At 44.6% G+C, this 20,681-nt stretch overlaps 1 protein-coding gene across 2 annotated transcripts in view; it reads right to left on the minus strand.

Annotated features, from left to right (window-relative positions):
* LOC121569074 (cAMP-specific 3',5'-cyclic phosphodiesterase 4B-like) overlaps positions 1–19,327 on the minus strand; it is a 33,015-nt gene extending 13,688 nt beyond the window's left edge. The window contains exons 1-6 of one of the 2 annotated variants that reach the window (XM_041879698.2): positions 18,156–19,327; positions 14,065–14,268; positions 11,836–11,872; positions 11,500–11,570; positions 9,784–9,833; positions 9,145–9,257 (exon numbers count right to left, since the gene is read on the minus strand). In XM_041879698.2, coding sequence (XP_041735632.1) covers positions 9,145–9,257; positions 9,784–9,833; positions 11,500–11,570; positions 11,836–11,872; positions 14,065–14,268; positions 18,156–18,382 — 702 coding nt within the window. In that variant the 5' untranslated portion in view covers positions 18,383–19,327. Of the gene's footprint in view, positions 1–3,971; positions 5,649–9,144; positions 9,258–9,783; positions 9,834–11,499; positions 11,571–11,835; positions 11,873–14,064; positions 14,269–18,155 lie in introns of those variants that run through there. The other variant, XM_041879697.2, reaches the window with a different exon arrangement.
* Between the last annotated feature and the right edge of the window lie 1,354 nt (positions 19,328–20,681).

The raw sequence follows: 20,681 nt of genomic DNA on the forward strand, positions 1-20,681 counted from the left end.
CCTTTCCCTCCGTCAGAAGCCACTACGACCAACCGACAGGCAGGCAGGCAGGCAGGCAGGCAGGCGCCCTCTTTCTCCATCTCTCTCTCCATCTCTCTACTATATTGAGTCATAATCTGCCAACCAACACAACCCCAGTGCCAGGACACACAGACAGACGCCACACCACGCTACCATGCTTCCTCATATGGCCCCCTGACTGATGGAACACAAGATGCCGGGGTGAAGCTGTAAGAGACGCAAAGGGGCATCATCAACCCTCTGATAACTGACTAACATATGGACACCCAGGGAAATGGGACGTATTGTAACAGGCAGGCTTTTCCTGCTTTTCACATGACAATAGCAGTTTACAGTAATGCTCTTCGATGATAACATGGTGAATCAGCTCTCACAACCTAACAACCATTCAATTTCACTTTGTTTATCAAAGTACTGTATATTCACTTAATTTTTTTGCTAATGGTAATGGTAAGGCTGTTGTTGGACTGTATCTTGTATCAAAACAAAAGTTGTCATATTGTAGCAGATTGCTAAAAACACAGTATGCAGAGAGAGATGGGGGAGTGGATACAGTTAGCACATTTGGTTCCTTGGAAGATGTGGGAGCGTAATTGTTTTGTTTCCCATTGGTACTGGGAACGAAGCCATAAGTTTCCTGACCGGTAAAACTGAACGTTTTTTTTTTAACTTTCTGAGAACGGAAGTGAAAATGTTGCCTGTTCTGGGAATGTACATTTTTAGGTTGCAAGGAGGTTCTGAGAAGGTTTTACTATGGTTCCCTGAAAGTTTTCCTGGGAGGTTATATTAATCTTCTGAGAATAGAAATGATAGGTTATTTGAAGGTAATTAAATAACGTTCTGAGAACATGTTTCAATAAGACTTTTAATAACACTGCTAGCTTAGTTTGGGTTAACTGTTTTTAACTGTTTTGAAACACAGATATGACACATGGAAATTAATTGCTTAGGCATTAATCATGCAAACACATTTATTTTTTATTTTGGCATGGTGTCACTGGTAGAGCACGGCGCTTGTAACGCCAAGGTAGTGGGTTCGATCCCCGGGACCTCCCATACACAAAAATGTATGCACGCATGACTGTAAGTCGCTTTGGATAAAAGCGTCTGCTAAATGGCATATTATATTATTATTATTATATTCTAACCTATGATCTTACACTATATATACAAAAGTATGTGGACACCCCTTCAAATTAGTGGATTCGGCTATTTCAGCCACACCCGTTGCTGACAGGTGTATAAAATCAAGCACACAACCATGCAATCTCCATAGACAAATATTGGCAGTAGAATGGCCTTACTGAAGAGCTCAGTGACTTTCAACGTGACACCAGAGCTGCCCCGGTCAAGAATAAGTGCTGTTATCGTGAAGTGGAAACGTCTAGGAGCAACAACGGCTCAGCCGCAAAGTGGTAGGCCACACAAGGTCACAAAACGGGACCGCCGAGTGCTGCAGCACGTAGAGCGTAAATATCATTGGACTCTGGAGCAGCGGAAACACGTTCTCTGGAGTGATGGATCACGCTTCACCATCTGGCAGTCCAACGGACGAATCTGGGTTTGGCAGATGCCAGGAGAACATTACTTGCATGAATGCATAGCACCAACTGTAACGTTTGGTGGAGGAGGAATAATTGTCTGGGGCTGTTTTTCATGGTTGGGGCTTAGTTCCAGTGAAGGGAAATCTTAACGCTACAGCATACAATTACATTCTAGACGATTCGGTGCTTCCAACTTTGTGGCAATAGTTTGGGGAAGGCCCTTTCCTGTTTCAGCATGACAATGCCCCCGTGCACAAAGCGAGGTCTATACAGAAATGGTTTGTTGAGATCGGTGTGGAAGAACTTGACTGGCCTGTACAAAGCCCTGACCTCAACCCAATCGAACACCTTTGGGATTAATCGGAAGGCCGACTGCGAGCCAGGCCTAATCGCCCAACATCAGTGCCCGACCTCACTAATGCTCTTGTGGCTGAATGGAAGCAAGTCCCCGCAGCAATGTTCCAACATCTAGTGGAAAGCCTTCCCAGAAGAGTGGAGGCTATTATAGCAGCAAAGAGGGGACCAACTCCATATTAATGCCCATGATTTTGGAATGAGATGTTCGACGAGCAGGTGTCCACATACTTTTGGTCATGTAGTGTATGTTCTCTATCCATGGAATTAGTCCACTGCGCCACCAGGATTGAGCTAGCGTTCCATGTTTTTTTTTACTCATACAAAGCTGTCTATTTTAGTCTATTCAAACAGACCCCATTTCAAAGGAAACAAGCACTCATTAGGATCAGGTATGGCCAATTACTGGGCACGGCCTACACACCTGAACACACTTAACAAGAAAGAGGATAGAGAAAGTTTTGTTGATGCTGAGAACGGAATGTATATATTTTTAAATAACATTCTTAGAACATTCTTTGAACGTTACTAATGTTTTCTTGTGTTTTTTATGGAAAGTGTTCTTAATGTTCTGAGAACATGATTTTAAATAGAACCATGAGGAAACATAGAAAACGTTCTGCTGAAGTACTGTAATTCCCACTGAAGAACGTTGTTTCTTAACGTTCTCTGAACTATTTGAGAATATTCCCCATGTTAAACCAGTTGGAGACGTTCCTAGAACATTACCAAAATGTAAATTAAATCCAACCACGTTTGAACCTTTAGGAAATATCAAGAAAATTAAAAATGTTTGTCAAGTTCCTTTAATGTGCTGAGAATGTTCCACAGCCAAGCAACTATCCTGCACCATTCACAGAAAGTTGTGGGAAGGTTGTATGCAAAATAACCATAGGACAACCATGCTCTCACCAAGTGCTAAGAAACATATGGTTCTGAGAACATTATGTGCTAGCTGTATGTATCTCAGTAAAGCACAGACAAGACAGCACAGTCAAGAAAATGGTTCACGAGGGCACAGTCACTGCCACGGACAAGAGAGCTCGGTCAAAATAACAGGGTCAGTACATGGTTGTAATAAAAACATATGCCATCAACTACATGCTGCAACATTAACAATACGTCCAGAAGTCCTATCATGTCTCAGCCTCTCAAAGAAAAATACAAAACTGTTCTGACATTGACTAAGATCACAGGAAAACACTGAGATAAACACACACAGCACTGAGCTAAGATATCCTGTGTGTGTGTGTGTGTGTGTGTTGAGGATGGAGATGGACATCTTGTGACAAAGCAGGCTACCTGCAGGAGAAAGATCGAACTATTTCCTCACAACCACTTCCAAATGATTCCCTTATGTACCTTTTATTGTATCTGCATTGATTTATTGCTACTCTTGTTTAACTGTTTTGGATACATCTGTATGTTTATTAAGCTGCTGTAACAATAGGACAATACAGATATTCTTAATAGGATTGTCTGTGGTTTGAATGGAGAAAATGAGTCTCTAAGGTGAAACGTTTTGAGTTTATAGCTTCAGGTTGAAGTGTACTGCAGCTGAGGTTCAGTGCACCCAGTGCCACAGGTAGCATAACAACACATTACAGGGTGAGTTTAGGGTTAAGAAACTCTGAAAACTCAATGCCTTTTCCCCTTCAGTGCCCACATGCATAAATCATGTATAGAATATGAAAACAGAGTTGCTGAGGGAAAATATAAACTTACAGTCACTCAACATACACCCTGGTATGCCTGCCATCCACAAGGACATAGGCTGCTTTAACACATCTTTAGGTCATCTCCAGCCTCCCTGTCCCACCTAGTCCCTGCAATCCACAGAACTAAAACGCACACAACTGACATGGTTGTCTTTCAACATGAAACTTCAATGGTTTAACAGAATCACACCTACTAAGTGGAATTGCCAGATAACAGTCTATATAATGCCCAGAACATCAAGGGTGAAAAAATAGTTAATCAAAACAGCTATCCAAGATGGCCACCTGTCTGTCTGGCCCGGTTCCCTTACCCTCCCAGCCCTTCTAGCCCTACCTGGTCCCACCATCCGATGAGCCAGGGTCTCGAGCAGGTCTCACAGAACAGGTCTACTAGAGGTGTCCTGCGCTCCGCTGCTGTCCCAGCCCCTTCCAGAACCCCTCCGGCAGCCGCACCGAGGTCCAGCTCCAGGTCTGCCCCTCCTCCCCTCCCCTGCAGCTGGCTGTAGCTGGTGGAAGACCGGGGCAGCCGGTAGCCCCCTGGCACGGGCGAGGGGCAAGGGGACGGTGAGGCGGGGTCAATGGCCTCTACCACGCCCATGCTTAGGGTGATGGGGGGCGCGGGGCGCTTGCCCAGACAGGAGGACCGGTAGTGGAGCGGGCTGGGGGTGGGGGCGCTGCAGGTGTCCCAGCAGCATGAGGAGGGATTCGTCGTCAGCGTGTGGGCAGCGTGTAGGCCGCAGCCGGCCAGGCCGGGACACTCCAGAGCGACAACTTCCCCCCGCCAAGGGTGGGGGGGCGAGGGGTGGAGGGGGAGAGGGACAGGGTCCACTGGTGCTCACAGTCCGTCCCTACATGCAGTTCTCCTGGAAGCAGGCCACCCACCCAGTGTGTCCAGATATGGGCCCCAGTGTGAGGATGGTCCACAGACGAGGGTGCCCCACAAACGGCAGGCCAGGAGCCCCCTGGATCCCCAAGCTCCAGAGACTACATCTCATCCCAGCTGGTGAGCAGAACTGACCCAAATCAAACAGCAGGGTGGGGAGAGGGTGAGGATAGGATGGGGGAAGATGGAGAATGAGAGAGGGACCGTCTGAGGGCAAAGAGAGGCAATGGAGGAGGAGAAGGAAGAGAGAAAGGGTGAGAGAGAAAAGGCAAGATGTTATAAGGAAAGATAGAAGGTCAGGGAATAGGAGATTGACGACAGACAGACAGACAGAGATGGAGTTAAAAGAGGACGGAGGAGCTTAGAAGGATGGAGGGATGGAAAGACGGTGATGACAGGGTGGGAAAGATGACTGTAGTATTGAGCGATGGGACAGAGAAAGAGGACAGACAGAGACAGAGAGAGAGAGAGAGAGGGAGACGAATGGTAATGGTGAAAGAAAGAGAAGGAAGGAGAGACAGAGAGAAAGAGAAATAGGGAGGCAGGCCTGTGCTGTAGCTAGCAGACGGTCGGTTAGGCTACAGAATCACAGCAGAGCTCTTGGTGAGGGGAAAAACAGGCTCTCTCCTTGTCTGCCTGCGTTGCGTCTACTCTGCACAGCGCCCCTCCCCCACAGCGCACCGGATCCAGGGGCCGGGCCCAGTCGTCCTCCTGCTGCATCAGCCCCGTATGTGCCTCAGCGATGATCCCAACACACACACAGTCCACAGTCCACCTCCCAGTAGCTTCCCCCGCAGTATCCCAGTCACTCCATCGTGGCTCCCTGGGCTGGTTAAATTATGCCTGAGGTTGAAACTAATCCAAGAGCTTCAGGCTCCCCTTATCTTTCCTTCCTCTCTTCTTCCTCCGCTGTAGCAGAGCACTGCTGCCTCCTGTAGCGCCGTCTCCCTGGTGCTGTAGACAGCCCTTGCAAGCTAATCAGCCAGACAGCGTGCACGTGTGTGTGTGTGTGTGTGTGAGTGTGTATCTTGAGAGTGTATGTGTGTGCGTGCAGCCTGAACGTGCATGTGCTGCAGACAGCATGTAAGCCTGTCGGAAATGTGTGTGTGAGAGAGAGAGTGTGTAAAAGCGAGAGTGTGTTCATATGTGTGTGTGTGAGAGAGAGAGTGTGTTCATATGTGTGTGTGTGAGAGAGAGAGTGTGTTCATATGTGTGTGTGCATGTTGCTGTGCTTTTGTGTGTATGTGTCTTTATGTCGCCTGTCTGCTCTTAAAGACCACAGCATTCACTCTGCTTCTCTGTCAGCCAGGAGCAGGCATACGCATACACACTCCAGCTTTCTCTCTCTTGCCCTCTGTCTGTCTCTCAAACACAGGCATCCTTACACACATACACATCCAAACTGCTGTCTTTTGCGTTCTGAAACAGTTGCAACATGCTACATATTCCCCTCAGGGTGATAAGAAAAACAAGAATACCACACTGTCTCTTTTAGACAGAACACTGTTGAAGGAACCTTGCCTCTTTTTCATTGGTCGCTGCCCAGACCACATGCCTTGTGGTCAGAGTGGTGAGTCAATGAGTAAAAGGGAAGGGCAGACCCTGCTGTTCGATAGCAACCAAGGTTACAGCAGAGACATCCGCATCAGGACCTGTTCCCCCTCCTCCCTCTTCTGCTCTGTTCTGTGTCCTCCCTTCCCACCCACAGACCCTCACCCTCCCCTTCTCCTGCTCTCTCTCTGTCTCTCTCTCTCTCTCTCACTCTCGCCGTCTCTCTCTCTCCATTCAAAATCTTAAGCGGAACATCTCGCTGCAGCTCATGCATTCATGTGCACAAATACACATCTGCTACAAACACACGCTCTAAACAGCAGTATACAGACAACACATATCACCCATACATTTGTAAATATAGAGGATCTGACAAATCTTTGAACATATTTGCACATTCTGTGTACATGCACACATACAGTGGGGAGAACAAGTATTTGATACACTGCCGATTTTGCAGGTTTTCCTACTTACAAAGCATGTAGAGGTCTGTAATTTTTATCATAGGGACACTTCAACTGTGAGAGACGGAATCTAAAACAAAAATCCAGAAAATCACATTGTATGATTTTTAAGTAATTCATTTGCATTTTATTGCATGACATAAGTATTTGATACATCAGAAAAGCAGATCTTAATATTTGGTACAGAAACCTTTGTTTGCAATTACAGAGATCATATGTTTCCTGTAGGTCTTGACCAGGTTTGCACACACTGCAGCAGGGATTTTGGCCCACTCCTCCATACAGACCTTCTCCAGATCCTTCAGGTTTCGGGGCTGTCGCTGGACAATATGGACTTTCAGCTCCCTCCAAAGATTTTCTATTGGGTTCAGGTCTGGAGACTGGCTAGGCCACTCCAGGACCTTGAGATGCTTCTTACGGAGCCACTCCTTAGTTGCCCGGGCTGTATGTTTCGGGTCATTGTCATGCTGGAAGACCCAGCCACGACCCATCTTCAATGCTCTTACTGAGGGAAGGAGGTTGTTGGCCAAGATCTCGCGATACATGGCCCCATCCATCCTCCCCTCAATATGGTGCAGTCGTCCTGTCCCCTTTGCAGAAAATCATCCCCAAAGAATGATGTTTCCACCTCCATGCTTCACGGTTGGGATGGTGTTCTTGGGGTTGTACTCATCCTTCTTCTTCCTCCAAACACGGCGAGTGGAGTTTAGACCAAAAAGCTCAATTTTTGTCTCATCAGACCACATGACATTCTCCCATTCCTCCTCTGGATCATCCAGATGGTCATTGGCAAACTTCAGACGGGCCTGGACATGCGCTGGCTTGAGCAGGGGGACCTTGCGTGCGCTGCAGGATTTTAATCCATGACGGCGTAGTGTGTTACTAATGGTTTTCTTTGAGACTGTGGTCCCAGCTCTCTTCAGGTCATTGACCAGGTCCTGCCGTGTAGTTTTGGGCTGATCCCTCACCTTCCTCATGATCATTGATGCCCCACGAGGTGAGATCTTGCATGGAGCCCCAGACCGAGGGTGATTGACCATCATCTTGAACTTCTTCCATTTTCTAATAATTGCGCCAACAGTTGTTGCCTTCTCACCAAGCTGCTTGCCTATTGTCCTGTAGCCCATCCCAGCCTTGTGCAGGTCTACAATTGTATCCCTGATGTCCTTACACAGCTCTCTGTTCTTGGCCATTGTGGAGAGGTTGGAGTCTGTTTGATTGAGTGTGTGGACAGGTGTCTTTTATACAGGTAACGAGTTCAAACAGGTGCAGTTAATACAGGTAATGAGTGGAGAACAGGGGGGCTTCTTAAAGAAAAACTAACAGGTCTGTGAGAGCCGGAATTCTTACTGGTTGGTAGGTGATCAAATACTAATGTCATGCAATAAAATGCAAATTAATTACTTAAAAATCATACAATGTGATTTTCTGGATTTTTGTTTTAGATTCCGTCTCTCACAGTTGAAGTGTACCTATGATAAAAATTACAGACCTCTACATGCTTTGTAAGTAGGAAAACCTGCAAAATCGGCAGTGTATCAAATACTTGTTCTCCCCACTGTATATTCCCTTCAACCTCAAAAGGACAATACACAAATCCCAAACATCACTGGGACTAACAGCTCCTGCGAGCCACAAGACTGTGATAGCCTACTGAGCTAAAAGCTAGATATTATCCTGGGGAGCTAACCCAAGTCTTCACGTGTCAGACAAGGATACTCGTCATGAGAGTGTGGTTGACCGAACCACCTCTGTTACATTAGCTTGGCCAGTCCCCAGTCCACATTCACACAGTTCAGTTCCACCAAATGCAAACCAGCCTCACATACATTAATGAAAGATACAGTATTGGGGACTGATGATAGTATTGATATTTAGTTATGCACAGTTAGACTAGGAAACACAAATACGTTGAGGTTGTGGTAGAGGGTATAGGAGAGGGACATGGAAAGATGAAGAGGCCAGGTGTAGTGTAGGGTCGTGGTGGTTTAGGGTAGTGGTAGTGGTGGTGGTGGTGTAGGGTAGTGGTAGTGGTGGTGTAGGTAGGGTAGTGGTAGTGGTGGTGGTGGTGTAGGGTAGTGGTAGTGGTGGTGGTGGTGTAGGGTAGTAGTAGTGGTAGAGTAGTGGTGGTGTAGGGTAGTGGTAGTGGTGGTGTAGGTAGGGTAGTGGTAGTGGTGGTGGTGTAGGTAGGGTAGTGGTAGTGGTGGTGGTGGTGTAGGGTAGTGGTAGTGGTAGAGTAATGGTGGTGTAGGGTAGTGGTAGTGATGGTGTAGGTAGGGTAGTGGTGGTGGTGGTGTAGGGTAGTGGTAGTGGTAGTGGTAGAGTAGTGGTGGAGTAGGGTAGTGGTAGTGGTGGTGTAGGGTAGTGATGGTGGTAGTGGTAGGGTAATGGTAGTGTTGGTGTAGGGTAGTAGTAGTATAGGGTAGTGGTGGTGGTGTAGGGTAGTGATGGTGTAGGGTAGTGGTGGTGGTGGTGTAGGGTAGTGGTGGTGTAGAGTAGTGGTAGTGGTGGTGTAGGGTAGTGGTGGTGTAGGGTAGTGGTGGTGTAGGGTAGTGGTGGTGTAGGGTAATGGTGGTGTAGGGTAATGGTACTGATGGAAGTGGTAGTACCTTGTTGGAGGCCATGTCACCGACGCTGCGGTGGGTCTGGATGGTCTCCAGCTGGTCCAGACACCAGTCTAACTCAGCCAGAGTCTCCCTGGCCATCTGCTGGTACGTCTCATCTACAGACACACACGAGAGGAGAGGGTGGCATTAATGTACTGTATGCATTATTATAACGGTATGATGTATCTCGGCATTGATATAATATAGTGTATCATAATATAATGGCCTGTGTAGGTCATATTACATTTTACATTTACATTTTTAGTCATTTAGCAGACGCTCTTATCCAGAGCAACTTACAGTTAGTGAGTGCATACATTATGTTAGTTATATTCTCTGCATCTGTGTGTTCTTTTGAACTGTATCAGCCAAATTGCTACATTTGTCATTTATTAGAATAGTTCAGTTGAGACTCCAGATTGACACTTATTCATTCAAATCATCTGCGGAATTAAATGCAGCCTACCGGTATCCATTATTGAGAAAGACACAGGCCATGGTGCTGCAAATTCTCCTATTAATATCGGTGCATTTTTTATGAGTTTTTGGAAGCTTGAGTGCACACTACCAAAACAGTGTGAGTTGTGTGGGAGAGTGTTCCCAATCAGTAGTGACTAAAGTTCATTTTAGCAGGAAACCTACCAGAGAGTGTTGCCTGGGGAACCGTGGGTTGGCTTGTCACTGGTGACCTCCTGTGGACACATAGATCATTACATCATCAGAGGAAGTGATAAAGAGTGCTCTCTAGTGGACTCTAAGAACATTACAGTGATACAGGGCATGAGTTGTGTAGTGTAACAACATGACACTGGAAATAGATAAGCAAACATATTTAAGCTCATCTGTATTATGGGCAGTAAATATTGTGAGGAATAATAAACTATTTGTATAGATCTGCATCGCAGTCCTTTGAAATATTGTTGTAGCCAATAATATTAAAAACAATGCCTCCTATAAGCTCGGCTCTCTCAGCTCTCAGCTGTCTCTTTCTCTACATTGTGGTTCTACTTGCAATCTAGTGAGGGAGGATACTGTTTGGAGCTGAGGGCATCATTCACACTAATTATGGCTCTAGATAATTCCATGGTGCATTGTTACTGCTCATATTGACGTACTGCTAAAAAGCCTGCCAACTCATGCTTTGCCTGTTTCTTGCATTACAAACTAGGATATATTTAGCATTATTGACCACTTCTATCCTTGTGAATACCCAGTCAGTCAGGTAGTCAGTCAGTCAGGCAGTCTGTCAGCCTGTCTGTCTGTCAGTCAGTCAGGTAGTCAGCCAGTCAGGTAGTATTTCAGGCAGTCAGTCAGTCAGTCTGTTAGTCAGCCAGTCAGGCAGTCTTTCAGGTAGTCAGCCAGTCAGGCAGTCAGGGACTTCCATTGGGGACATGCTGTTCTCAGCAGAACACAATAAAGACACAATGTGATGAGAGTATTGCCACATTATAGCCTACTGATATGACACAAAGTTATGACAAAATATAAGGAAGATATTTACTAAAACTACACATGAAGAGTTTCATTCAAAAACGCTAAATATCCATTTTCAGAAATGTTGGTAAATTAGCTTTTATTGTTTAACGAAATTATGAAACAGATAGGTATTTTTTCACTATCTAATCATGGCATGTGGTTGTTCAATGACAGACATGTATTTGTTTAAAATCTATCACTTGATGGTTTCATTTCAGAGAGACAAATAATAATATATATATCCGCCTCATTCTCAGAGAAATAAGTAGTACTGCTAGCTTTTACAAAGTCAAATGTAACAAATAACGATTTTTTTTATAAAGATGACATCAATATAAAAAAAAACGACAATAATAATAATTCAATACAGTAATATGATATCTGTATATAAAAACATTTATATTTGACATTTGAGTCATTTGGCAGGTGCTCTTATCCAGAGCGACTTATAGTAAAGCATTCATCTTAAGATACAGTAGCAAGGTGAGACACCCACATATCACAGTCAAATATGCAGGATACGAACATTCCATTCCAGCTAAACAATGCATATATAGCATTTTGCAAAACAAAAAAACATTTTCATACACATCTAAAATATATTTATAAAAAATCTGAGAACAGTAATATTTTACACACACATGAAGTACCCAAAAGCAATCATTTCTGATTAAAAAACACAAAAGTGAAAAATTGGTTGATATAGTGTTTTGGAAATAAACTCTTCATATTCCGCTGAGAATAAGGACAATGAAGAGACAGACCGCACAGTTACAATACAGACACAATGAGACGATATCATTCAGGCTTCGATAGAGAAGAGAGATGTGACCACATTAAAAGGGGTTGAAAGGGTAATGTGGCTGACGGAATGCTACTGACTTGTTAGTGGGTGCCGTGACATTGGCGAGGATGGTGAAGTTGCTTCTTACAGTTCGTAGACTGGCCAACACCTGGGGGATGGACGGACGGACGAACGGACGGTGGGTGGTGGGGGCGGAGGGGGGAGAGGGGAGAGGGGCAGAGAGGGGAGTGAGACAAACGGTGGGTGGTGGGGGCGGAGGGCAGAGAGGGGAGAGGGGCAGAGAGGGGAGTGAGACAAATTCACTACATACTCATTTTAGCCCCTTTCAAGTTATTTACTGAATTGTTCCATCTTTAGGCAGGCAATGTGAAGTGTATGCTACTTCATCAAAAAACTGCAGCGCTGGTGCTTACCTGAGCAAAAGGGGTGACTATGAGATCTTCAGCATGCCTGTAGAAAGAGAGAAAATGAAAAAAGGAAGGAAGAAGATGACAGTAAAGTAAGCAGGATAGATGGAGAGTTATCGCTGGAGTGTAACTTCTATGACAGTTACAGTTTACATTAACAGATACCGGATATATACAGTGGGGAGAACAAGTATTTGATACACTGCCGATTTTGCAGGTTTTCCTACTTACAAAGCATGTAGAGGTCTGTAATTTTTATCATAGGTACACTTCAACTGTGAGAGACGGAATCTAAAACAAAAATCCATAAAATCACATTGTATGATTTTTAAGTAACTAATTTGCATTTTATTGCATGACATAAGTATTTGATCACCTACCAACCAGTAAGAATTCCGGCTCTCACAGACCTGTTAGTTTTTCTTTAAGAAGCCCTCCTGTTCTCCACTCATTACCTGTATTAACTGCACCTGTTTGAACTCGTTACCTGTATAAAAGACACCTGTCCACACACTCAATCAAACAGACTCCAACCTCTCCACAATGGCCAAGACCAGAGCGCTGTGTAAGGACATCAGGGTTAAAATTGTAGACCTGCACAAGGCTGGGATGGGCTACAGGACAATAGGCAAGCAGCTTGGTGAGAAGGCAACAACTGTTGGCGCAATTATTAGAAAATGGAAGAAGTTCAAGATGACGGTCAATCACCCTCGGTCTGGGGCTCCATGCAAGATCTCACCTCGTGGGGCATCAATGATCATGAGGAAGGTGAGGGATCAGCCCAGAACTACACGGCAGGACATGGTCAATGACCTGAAGAGAGCTGGGACCACAGTCTCAAAGAAAACCATTAGTAACACACTACGCCGTCATGGATTAAAATCCTGCAGCGCACGCAAGGTCCCCCTGCTCAAGCCAGCGCATGTCCAGGCCCGTCTGAAGTTTGCCAATGACCATCTGGATGATCCAGAGGAGGAATGGGAGAAGGTCATGTGGTCTGATGAGACAAAAATAGAGCTTTTTGGTCTAAACTCCACTCGCCGTGTTTGGAGGAAGAAGAAGGATGAGTACAACCCCAAGAACACCATCCCAACCGTGAAGCATGGAGGTGGAAAAATCATTCTTTGGGGATGCTTTTCTGCAAAGGGGACAGGACAACTGCACCGTATTGAGGGGAGGATGGAAGGGGCCATGTATCGCGAGATCTTGGCCAACAACCTCCTTCCCTCAGTAAGAGCATTGAAGATGGGTCGTGGCTGGGTCTTCCAGCATGACAACGACCCAAAACACACAGCCAGGGCAACTAAGGAGTGGCTCCGTAAGAAGCATCTCAAGGTCCTGGAGTGGCCTAGCCAGTCTCCAGACCTGAACCCAATAGAACATCTTTGGAGGGAGCTGAAAGTCCGTATTGCCCAGCGACAGCCCCGAAACCTGAAGGATCTGGAGAAGGTCTGTATGGAGGAGTGGGCCAAAATCCCTGCTGCAGTGTGTGCAAACCTGGTTAAGACCTACAGGAAACGTATGATCTCTGTAATTGCAAACAAAGGTTTCTGCACCAAATATTAAGTTCTGCTTTTCTGATGTATCAAATACTTATGTCATGCAATAAAATGCAAATTCATTACTTAAAAATCATACAATGTGATTTTCTGGATTTTTGTTTTAGATTCCGTCTCTCACAGTTGAAGTGTACCTATGATAAAAATTACAGACCTCTACATGCTTTGTAAGTAGGAAAACCTGCAAAATCGGCAGTGTATCAAATACTTGTTCTCCCCACTGTATGTGAACCAATGGTTTACATAACCCTATCTGAATCTAAACACAATATCACTGACCAAAAGGCATCTTTCTGAAAGGGAAGCAGACCAAGACAAATTACTAAAAAGATTTCAGTAGGATTTCATTAGCATAATACTGCCATAATCATAATAATCATAAATGCCAAGTCGGTTGATTGTGATTGTATAGTGAGTAATGTATAGTGTTGCAGCAATCTGGAGTGTCAGTGAGGCCACTTTAACTCAGAGTGGTTTTAACCGTGTGGAGTAGCCAAGGTGGTTTTGATGGCATGTGATGAACGCAGGAAGGGGAGATTGTAAGGAGGTACATACTCACCAAACCAGGGTTCAAATAGAACAATAGTTTAGCTGGGCTTGATTGAGCTTGCCTGGTGCAATAGAACCAATGGAATAGTCCTAAAAGTTCAAACCCCCGCCCAGGTTTGATACTCACCCCTCACTGTTGACGGAGGAGTTGCGTGACATGGTCTTGGGGGACATGTCATAGTCGGAGTCTGATCGGTACAGGAAGGACTCCCGGCGCTCCCCGCGACTCCTGCACCCCTCTGTGGTGAAGGAGGGGTGCAGCCCCAGCACAGGACTCGCCTGCGAATCCATGGGGCTGCGGCCAGGGGACGGACCATTCTCTGAGTCAAAACTGAAAGACAAAGTGAGAGAGAGAGGAAAGGTGTCTGGATCAATGCTTCATTAAAGGAATTTTCCTGTGGTTTATATATATATTTCCACACTAAGAGGTTGGAATAAATCTGTGAAATTGTGAAAATTATGATAATGCCCGTTTAGTGTAAGAGCTGTTTAAAAAGACAGCAAAATTCCATGAACTTACAATAAATTCCCTGGTTTTCCAGAAATCCTGGTTGGAGAATTCCGGATATCCTGCTTATTCCCTCCTGATTCCGTGAAACCTCCAACCGCGATTTTGGGAAAACCAGGGAATTTATTGAAAGTTCCTGGAATTTTGTAATCATAGGTGGGATGAAGTTTTGGCCTGCCTAGTGACATCACCAGAAGGTAAATTAGGAAATAGACCAATAAGAAAGAGAGTTCCAAACCTCTCTGTCAATAACACCTAGTTTTCAGTTTTCTCCTCCCCACTCAAACCACTCCCAGACAGACAGTCCTAGCAACATTCTTGCTTGAGAAATTGCTCTTTGCTAAGTTTCTTTTTGGCCATTTTAATTGAAAACAATCACAGTAAGGTACTTATTGTTACCCAGAAATTATTTGCTATTGAGATAAAAACGTCTGCATTGGACCTTTAAAATATCACTTTTGAGAGCAGCAATAAGTTGAGTGAACGATGCCTTCTTTACTTCATACTGGATCAAGTTCAAATTAAGTGGAGCTGAAGGCTGGGACTAAAAACAACAAGATAACTAATGAAAAATATACTGTGTCCGTAAAATGTATATAGGTTCAGAACTTTTGTGAAACAGCACAGTTAAAAATATATGGCAAATAGAAATCAAACTGGATGGTCTTCAGAGATAGATGGGAGGGGTTGAGGGTCGCTGAAGGATGGGATTCAAAACAAATAAAATATAACTATCGTAAAATTGATATAGTATGTACAGTATAAGCTGGAAGTAGAAGCCAAAGTGTTGTTGTTCATTAATTTACTCCAATTAAGGGAGGGATGGTACGGTTAAGGGAAAATAATAAAGGAAAATACATTAAAAAAATATATGTATATATATACAGTTGAAATCAGAAGTTTACATACACCTTAGCCAAATACTTTTAAACTCCGTTTTTCACAATTCCTGACATTTAATCCTAGTAAATATTCCCTGTCTTAGGTCAGTTAGGATCACCACTTTATTTTAAGAATGTGAAATGTCAGAATAATAGTAGAGAGAATGATTTATTTCAGCTTTTATTTATTTCATCACATTCCCAGTGGGTCAGAAGTTTACATACACTCAATTAGTATTTGGTAGCATTGCCTTTAAATTGTTTAACTTGGGTCAAACGTTTCGGGTAGCCTTCAACAAGCTTCCCACAATAAGTTGGGTGATTTTTGGCCCATTCCTCCTGACAGAGCTGATGTAACTGTCAGGTTTGTAGGCCTCCTTGCTCGCACACACTATTTCAGTTCTGCCCACACATTTTCTATAGGATTGAGGTCAGGGCTATGTGATGGCCACTCCAATACCTTGACTTTGTTGTCCTTAAGCCATTTTACCACAACTTTGGAAGTATGCTTGGGTTCATTGTCCATTTGTAAGACCCATTTGCGACCAAGCTTTAACTTCCTGACTGATGTCTTGAGATGTTGCTTCAATATATCGACATACATTTCCTTCCTCATGATGCCATCTATTTTGTGAAGTGCACCAGTCCCTCCTGCAGCAAAGCAACCCCACAGCATGATGCTGCCACCCCCGTGCTTCACGGTTGGGATGGTGTTCTACGGCTTGCAAGCATTCCCCTTTTTCCTCCAAACATAACGATGGTCATTATGGCCAAACAGTTCCATTTTTGTTTCATCAGACCAGAGGACATTTCTCCAAAAAAGTACGATCTTTCTCCCCATGTGCAGTTGCAAACCGTAGACTGGGTTTTTTATGGCGGTTTTGGAGCAGTGGCTTCTCCCTTCCTGAGCGGCCTTTCAGGTTATGTCGATATGGGACTCGTTTTACTGTGGATATAGATAATTTTGTACCTGTTTCCTCCAGCATCTTCACAAGGATCTTTGCTGTTGTTCTGGGATTGATTTGCACTTTTCGCACCAAAGTACGTTCATCTCTAGGAGACAGAACGCGTCTCCTTCTTGAGCGGTATGAAGGCTGCGTGGCCCCATGGTGTTTATACTTGCGTACTATTGTTTGTACAGATGAACGTGGTACCTTCAGGCATTTGGAAATTGCTCCCAAGGACGAACCAGACTTGTGGAGGTCTACAGTTTTTTTTCTGAGGTCTTGGCTGATTTCTTTAGATTTTCCCATGATGTCAAGCAAAGAGGCACTGAGTTTGAAGGTAGGCCTTGAAATACATCCACAAGTACACCTCCAATTGACTCAAATGATGTCAATTAGCCTATCAGAAGCTTCTAAAGCCATGACATCATTTTCTGGAATTTTCCAAGCTGTTTAAAGGCACAGTCAACTTAGTGTATGTAAACTTCTGACCCACTGGAATTGTGATACAGTGAATTATAAGTGACATAATCTGTCTGTAAACAATTGTTGGAAAAATTACTTGTGTCATGCACAAAGTAGATGTCCTAACCGACTTGCCAAAACTATAGTTTGTTAACAAGAAATTTGTGGAGTGGTTGAAAAACGTGTTTTAATGACTCCAACCTAAGTGTATGTTAACTTCCGACTTCAACTGTATGTAAATGTGATATTTCTGTTTTGTTTTTGTAATACATTTCAATTTTTTTCAAAAAACCTGTTTTGCTTTGTCATTATGGGGTATTATGTGTAGATTTATGAGGGGGAAAAAACAATTTAATCCATTTTAGAATAAGGCTGTAACGTAACAAAATGTGGAAAAAGTCAAGGGGTCTGAATACTTTCCGAATGCACTGTGTATATATACAGTGCCATGAAAAAGTATTTGCCCCCTTTCTAATTTTCTCTACGTTTGCATATTTGTGATACTGAATGTTATCAGATCTTCAACCAAAACCTAATATTAGATAAAGGGAACATAAGTGAACAAATAACACAACAATTACATATTTATTTCATAAACAAAGTTATGCAACACCCAATTCCCCTGTGTGAAAAAGTAATTGACCCCTTAAACTCAATAACTGGTTGTGCCACCTTTAGCTGCAATGACTTCAACCAAATGCTTCCTGTAGTTGTTGATCAGTCTCTCACGAATTCATGGTTCCTTCTATTAAGGCAAGTCGTCCAGGTCCTGAGGCAGCAAAGCATCCCCAAACCATCACACCACCACCACCATGCTTGACCTTTGGTATGATGTTCTTACTGTGGAATGCAGTGTTTGGTTTTCGCCAGGCATAATGGAACCCATCTCGTCCAAAATGTTGACTCAAGTTTGCCAAAAAGCACCTGGATGATCATCAAGACTCTTGGAAGAACGTTCTATGGACAGATGATTCAAAAGTATAACTTTTTGGACGACATGGTTCCAGTAATGTTAAAGCTGATCTACCCCCTAAAAACAAAAGTTCAAATTAAGTTTTGAAGGAGAGACCGTTATCAACAAGAGTTCAGCCCAGGACAGCTGATCTGATATATTTCCAAGAGCACCATACCAATCTAGCGTTACAGGCAACCACACGACCTCAAACACAAGATTAGGAATAATCTCAGAGAGATCCAGTCAAACAGAAGTTTAGTGAGAGTTTAGCCAAAGTGTACACAGAAACATACTTCTTAGGTTTAGAGGGTGATTTCTCTTTTTTGAACCATGAAATGTTTCTACAGTTTCATCAAAAATGAGAAGCACATCATGGAGAGAGATATTGTGAAGCCACACACACACACAAACATACACATCACAGGGCCTGATAACTGTGCATGGCTACTTGAACAGCATGAATACCTGAGAGGAAGGTGAGAGTGAGACGACCGTCTACGCTCTATACTGCGGTTGAGCTTCATACGGCGGAAAAACATGGAATTCCCGTGTCCTCGAGTGTGGTCGTGATCAGGGGACACAGGTGAGTTGGCGGAGGTGACGATGGGAGAGGTGGGGGTCAGGGTGTGGGTGGTCAACCCCTCAGGGGTCTCCCACAGATTCATCTGTCGTGTCAGCTTCCTCTGACTCATCTCTGGGAGCTCTGGGCACGATGGAGAGGACTGACTGAAGAAACCACCATCCCTCTCTCCCTCTCTCCTTCTCTACCTACCTCCCTCCCTCCCGCCAAGCAAAAACTCTGTCTGTCAAACTTTGTCTGCTACTGCCAACACTTCAACCTCCAAATCTGTCTGTCAGTCACTCTCCCTCCTACGCTATCCCCCCCCCCTCCCCCATTGTTCCACGGTTCAGTAGCACAGCTCACGTCCCAGACAAAGAGAGTTCTCCTGCACACACCAGCACAAAATCCTGCCAGTCAGAAATCCCTTGATAACTGACCCTAATCCTATAGTTGTATTCCTGGTCCCAATACTCAGAGTCCTCGTTCAGTTGAAGTCTTCGTGCTTTGATCCTGAAGCCCTGGAGTTCTGCTGCGTTTGCCCACTTCCTCTGTTCAGCTCCACACCACTTTGTTCCCTGTTTCTCAGCAGCTTGTGCTTGTCCTTCTCTGCCTGTGTAGGTTTGTTTTTGTTTCCTCTGTCACTGAAGGGTGACGGTGCAGCTATAAACCACAGCCTCTCTCTCAGATATCAGCTATCTGAACAGGGCCACTCTCAGGAGAGGCCTTCTGATATTTCACTAGCTCAGCTCTCGCTCGCTCTCCCTCGCTCTGTCTGAGTCCATATACTTTTCCTGTGTGTCCTGTCCTGCCTCGCCGTCCTCGTCTTCCCCGACCAGGCCCCTCTGGGACACTGTGGCTGCCTGTCTGCCCGATGTCTCACTCACACACACGCCACCTGGAGGCCGTCCTGCCGCCCTGTTTCCTAATCTTTCTCTCTCCTTTTCTCTGCCTGTTTTAAAATAACTCCTTTATTTTCTCCACCTCCCCCTGCTGCAAGTGTCTCTCTCTCTCTCTCCTTATCTCACTGCTCACAGTTCCTCTAGCAGAAACAGACCACAGGCAGTAGAGAGAGAGAGCGAGCGAGAGAGAGAGAAGAAAATGAAAGGAAGTGAGGCCAGGGAAAGGAGGGAGGTAGAAAGTCAAGGAGAAAGAGGAGGGAAGGGCAGAGGAGAGGAGAAGGAGGAGTGACTCATGGCCTGTGGAAATGTTTACAAGAGCTTGCATGATTTGCTTCCAAAACATTATTTTTTAACATCAACAGCCAAGCCAACAGCCAAGCTTCTTGACCTTTGCAGTACACATAAAAACATAGGCCTACTGACCAAGTACAGAACTACTACACAAACAGACCACTACTCCGAGAAGATCATTTTGTGAAGTTTCAAATGTACTGTATCCGCATACACATCAGTATGTTAGTGTGTGTGTCTGACCAAAAGAAGAGAGAAAAGAGAAGAGTTTATCTGCATGTATGCATGAACGCTTGTGTATGTGCATGCGTACAAAGTGAGTTTGCGTGTATCTGTTTGTTTTTTCATGCTAATGTGCATCTTCTGTCATCCATGTCTTTGTTTTTGCAGCAAGAGTAAATCCCTGTGCATGAATTCTACATCCCACTAGGCTGACTAGATAACGAGCAGCACAAAGACTATCCACAGAGTAGAACACTAGAGATGAGATGCCTTGTCAACCACACGTTTCCCCCTCCTCTCTCTCTCTCTCTCTCTCTCTCTCTCTCTCTCTCTCTCTCTCTCTCTCTCTCTCTCTCTCTCTCTCTCTCTCTCTCTCTCTCTCTCTCTCTCTCTCTCTCTCTCTCTCTCTCTCTCTCTCTCTCTCTCTCTCTCTCTCTCTCTCTCTCTCTCTCTCTCTCTCTCTCTCTCTCTCTCTCTCTCTCTCTCTCTCTCTCTCTCTCTCTCTCTCTCTCTCTCTCTCTCTCTCTCTCTCTCTCTCTCTCTCTCTCTCTCTCTCTCTCTCTCTCTCTCTCTCTTCTCTCTCTGAGCTGCAGTTGGTCAGGCCCAGGCATACAGCTCACATTCCCTGCTGGGTGGGAAGCCGGAGCCTTCATTTATTCAACTCACTTTCCAAAATCGATCCCTCTAATTCTTATTCTCTCTCTCCACGTTACAGTTTTTCTCAATTGCTAAAACACTAAACCCTATTGTCTGAACCAAATGCTCAGTTGCCTGAACCCACTGATTGAATCAATCACTCTTTTGGCAAAACCATAAGCACTTTTCACCTGTTTAGACATAACTTGCCAACACATTTTCATTGTGATGCACCCGTGCTGCATAATGGTGAGCACAGGTGACAAAAGTCAAACACAATTAGAGCACAGGTGTCACCACTTGAACACAACAACTCAAAATTGATCACACTTGTGGCTAATGATGTGAGGGAACATATACAGTAAGCCAGTTCAGAGAGCA

Source organism: Coregonus clupeaformis, chromosome 35 (assembly GCF_020615455.1).
Source record: "Coregonus clupeaformis isolate EN_2021a chromosome 35, ASM2061545v1, whole genome shotgun sequence".
Lineage (NCBI taxonomy): Eukaryota > Metazoa > Chordata > Actinopteri > Salmoniformes > Salmonidae > Coregonus > Coregonus clupeaformis.